The sequence below is a fragment of the Musca vetustissima genome, unplaced genomic scaffold (genome assembly GCF_032173495.1).
Source record: "Musca vetustissima isolate MV318-11 ecotype Yass unplaced genomic scaffold, APGP_CSIRO_Mvet_v1 utg19679, whole genome shotgun sequence".
In the NCBI taxonomy this organism is placed as follows: Eukaryota; Metazoa; Arthropoda; class Insecta; order Diptera; family Muscidae; genus Musca; species Musca vetustissima.
This window is the reverse complement of record NW_026876606.1, coordinates 113,237-117,675: the sequence shown is the minus strand read 5'-3', so window position 1 is coordinate 117,675 and position 4,439 is coordinate 113,237. Positions and strand designations below refer to the sequence as shown.

At 35.7% G+C, this 4,439-nt stretch overlaps 1 protein-coding gene across 1 annotated transcript; it reads right to left on the bottom strand.

Moving 5' to 3' along the window:
• Window positions 1-1,761: 1,761 nt before the first annotated feature.
• LOC133321154 (membrane-associated progesterone receptor component 1-like) lies at window positions 1,762-4,066 on the bottom strand. Its single transcript, XM_061530246.1, has 3 exons — window positions 3,728-4,066; window positions 2,033-2,185; window positions 1,762-1,967 (listed from the first exon to the last, which is right to left on the bottom strand). Exons 1-3 carry the CDS (start codon window positions 4,056-4,058, stop codon window positions 1,762-1,764), a joined length of 690 nt encoding a protein of 229 aa, XP_061386230.1. The 5' UTR covers window positions 4,059-4,066.
• Between the last annotated feature and the right edge of the window lie 373 nt (window positions 4,067-4,439).

Here is a 4,439-nt window from a genome sequence, read left to right as displayed (position 1 = left end):
AATCTATGGTTTGCAGTCAGGGTTCCGACTGTATTAGAATAGAGCCTTGATACCTGGGCGCCTCAACAAGTTTATTCAGGCTTAGCTGTCAAGTTCTTGCCATGGGAAGAGGCTATGTCATGGTTGACCTCAATCCCTCACAAACAGCACATTCTTTTGTTGTACGGTTGTTATTTACAACCGCATATCCCTAACCTAACACCCTTGTAATTTCCGGATTCCGATGTTCCAGTGAAGAGTTATCATGCCCGCCATCAAAAATAAGGTTTTTTATTTAATCACCAAAAACAACAACAAAGCAACAACTACCAAATTTAGCAAATTATATTTCTTCTATTTAAATCTTCAATTATACATGTGTCAAGTTACAAACCTCAACATTGGTATTCATATACCAGCCCAATGAACACCTTGAAAATTTAAAATTGAGAATGGGGGAGGTCCCCTTAATGTTGAATTGTTTCGTACCACAAAATGTCACCAAGCTTCCACGGCTTCGGACATCTAGAGAACGCATCAGGGCAAATTTTCCAGATACATTTTTGGCAAAAATCGATTATTGAACATGAATCCCATTCTATTTGTTCTTCATTATTTTATGCATCTAAAGCTGTATTGGTATATTTTTTATATATGAATTCCAGAGAATACCTTCTATCATTATGCCATGCTTAGTAGATTCTTGCAGTACAAGAACAGACCAATTGAATTCAGTTGATTTTATTGTAATTTTACCTTTTTAGAAGTATTCATATTGAAAAAAGATCGAACTACAAGAAATGTATAAAAATAAATGAATTAAAAGCATAAATTAATCTGTAAATTATTTTGTATTGAAAGATTTTACCATTTGACAAGATAAATACATTTTCTTCTAAAAAGAGCATACATTGCTAATGTCTTGTGGGCATTTTCTTTGCGATTAAAATAAATTACAATATGGCAACTCACATTATTCGAATCCGCATTTGCTTCCCCCATACATTCAGAATAATCCGAGAATGTGAAAGCGAAACATTTTTCACATGCGAGAAATCTCGTTAGCGAATATCCAAAATAAGGCTGTATATTTTCGTATCAGTGGCGATCCACATCAGTTCCCTTAGTTTTTTTGTTAGGGATATTCTCCCCAGAAGCTATTTATAGGTTCTTTACAAAAAAAAAAAAAAAACCCAAACCCAAATACCCAAATGTTTATTGTAACAAATCGAAATACTTGCGTTCCAGCTATACCACCTCACTGAGAAGTTCGTTGGTGCACGACTTTGTGGTTAACAAGGTATTTGAAGACAAATGCATACTTTTACCACTATTATGTGTAGTACGCTTTGCGACAAATGCACGTAACATTGTTGTTGGTATCCATCTCCAGAATATCGTACGATTAAAAAACAAACTAATTTCTTAATCCCTGTAAGGGAATTTATTACTAGGCTACTATTTAAAAAATATATGTGTGTATATTTATGTCTTCCACCATGTAATATTAGAATAGGACACATACATCCCTTGTTGCAGGACAAATTAATTCGATCCACAGATTAATTTTACTATTTTAAATTATGTTGAAAATATATTATTTTTTTATTTAAGCCACATCCAAAAAGTTTAAATAGTGATCAGTGTCAATTTGGAAACGAATGTAATGATTGATACAATAAAGCAACAGAGAATTTGGAGATATTGACTGTAAAGGTTAAAAAACTACGACGGAAAACTTAACTAAATAAATCTATATGCAGTCAATGCAATATACAACGTTTATTTTACTTCCTCTGTAGTTGAGGTAGTGTTGCGTTTTCTAATTGTTTCGTCGCCTGCTACGGGTGTAGCGTTATCCTTACTCTCATTCGAGGCTGCAGCAACATCGTTAGCTTTAGAATCCTTATCCGTGTCCTCTTCTTCATCTTCGTAATTGGTTGGCTGCTCTCCTTTACGCAGCAACTTTCCAACAAGATCATACTTTTCTATATGAATAAAAAGGAAAAGTCTATATTTCAGATTCTCCTTAATTAATATATCAGCGACTAACCCTTAAATTGCATCTCCCATTCCAGTACGGAATCCATCTCCATAGCTGTTAGATCACTCAAATCATCGTATTCATCCTTATCATTTGTAGCTACACTAAACGTAGCAAGATTGCGAGAGGCATCCCGACCTGCAAATGATGCATAAGGACCGCCTAAAAGAGAAGTACACAAGTAAATTAGAATACATTTACTATTTAAATGTGATTGTTGGAATTGTTTGTTCCCCAGGTTTTGTCATAATTAAATGTTTACTGTTCATATTTTGATGAATGTATTGATATATATGGCGGAACGGCGGTAACAAAGTATGATGAAGATTTCTTCGTCATAATTTTAGTTGACGACTGAAGTGTTTTTTAAGAAATTAAAAAAAAACATGACCATTCATAATTAAATATTATATATTTAATTTATGTGAGGATAGAATCGGTTGGTAGTTGTGGCACTTCCACTGGTCTAGTCCAAAAGTCCTCTGGGCGTAAATCTGTAAGGTTTTTTGGACAGGCGAATATGTGTGCCGTATTGTGCGGAGACATGGTGGCACCTTGAGTACCACCATGCACTCAAGGTACAGGACCAAAAGAGGTGGTCATTTTGGTCTTGTTGTGCATTAACTCCTGGCAGAACTTGTTTGAACATTTATCACGATTGGATCAAATGGGCTAAAGTTTTAAATATATATGGTTATCAAATTTGAAATGAGCCGTAAATCTAAATAAAGTTGGCACGTTGTAGAGCACAGATGTAGAAAAATTATGGAGTAAAAATAACGACACAAACTGTCCGACATCGCTTGCAAAAATTAACTTGAATAGTAGAATAGAATATTAAAGGAAGGCAGCACATTTGAATATAACCGATTGGAGTGAGCAATGTTACGCTCCGTTCACTGGACAAGAGAATTGAATTGAGTGCATATGTTCAAGACTCATGCTGAACCCTAGGTAATACATATGCAGATACATATTTTCATATTCAATTATATGTGAAGTATTGCAAATGGTATACTTTTTGGGAAAATATATTGCCCCCAGACTATCAATGACATCCTTTGTATAAAATCCAATGTTATACATATCAGAATTGCGTGATATGTAATGAAAGTCTTCAAAAACGTCTTAAGCCATTTGCATTACAAATCACATATAAATGTAAAGTCATTTGCATTACAAATCGTATTATCTATACGAAACTTGCTGATGATCAATAGAGTCGAAAAATATATATCAACAATTTGATTTGGTATACAGTGCTCACATAGAACTTGTATTTATTTTTTCATACCCAGGTCAGGATTATTACCATCATAGACAACGAGTCCATAACAAAACACAATATTGGGAATCAAAAATTGGATGTGATCCAACACCGGACATGTACGTACGTTGCGCCCGAATGTATTTCGGACCATTACTAGGCAGAAATTTCAAGTGCGTGTTACACTCTAGACAATGTCAAGTTATCATTGTGTGTAACACAGAGAAATGAGAACGGCGATGAAGCTGATACTATCACGCCAAGTGTTTGAAGATAAGGAAACCGAATTATAGAAGAAGATTGCCGAATGTTCTGTTCTTTCTCTCTTCACAACTTTACAAAAAACAATTGCACATTTGTGTTCATATAAAATACACACACTTCGACATGTACATATGCGAGTGTGAGTAATCATAATGTAATTCCATTTGTATTACCTGGTCCGTAAAATCGTTTGCCTCTGGTCACGTCGAAAACATTTCCATTGACAGCAATCAGAACTCTGCCATCTGGACCAGTGCCGTCGTACTGTCTCAGCTCAGCAACAGTAAAGTCACGACGCAGTTTTGGCAATTCTGGTTCGGGAGGTTTCTGCGATCCCACACTTGGTACTTCTATGCGGTCCTTTATTATTTTGTAAACTAAGAAAGCAATGATGGCCACTAATGCGAGATTCATGGGACTGTAGAATATTTCCTGTACGATTGACATGAACATAGAGACCGGAGGGGATGCCTCACTTGTTTGGTCCATTGCATCAGCCGTCATATTTATTTACGATATATGTCCGTTGAGCAAAAAAAAAATATGCAACTCCTTTTCGGTAGACCGAACGCCGTATGTCCTCTTGTTTTTGAGTGGAGACTCCTCGAACTTTGATCTTTGTATCTTGTCTGTCGTCACACAGCTCCCTTCCTGATAATATTGTTCGCTATTCTTTAGTGCCGGTATTAGCTCTTATGTTGCCGTTTTGTACGATTGTTCCTATACCACGCGAATAAAAACGAAATATCCGATTAATACGAAATGGAACGAAGAAAATAATGTTGAGAAAAATGCAACTTGTATCGCCAGAGATGGTAAACAGCCGATAACAAAAGCGATATCACAGCACTGGCAGCACTGATTAAAAGTGATTAATGGACGTGG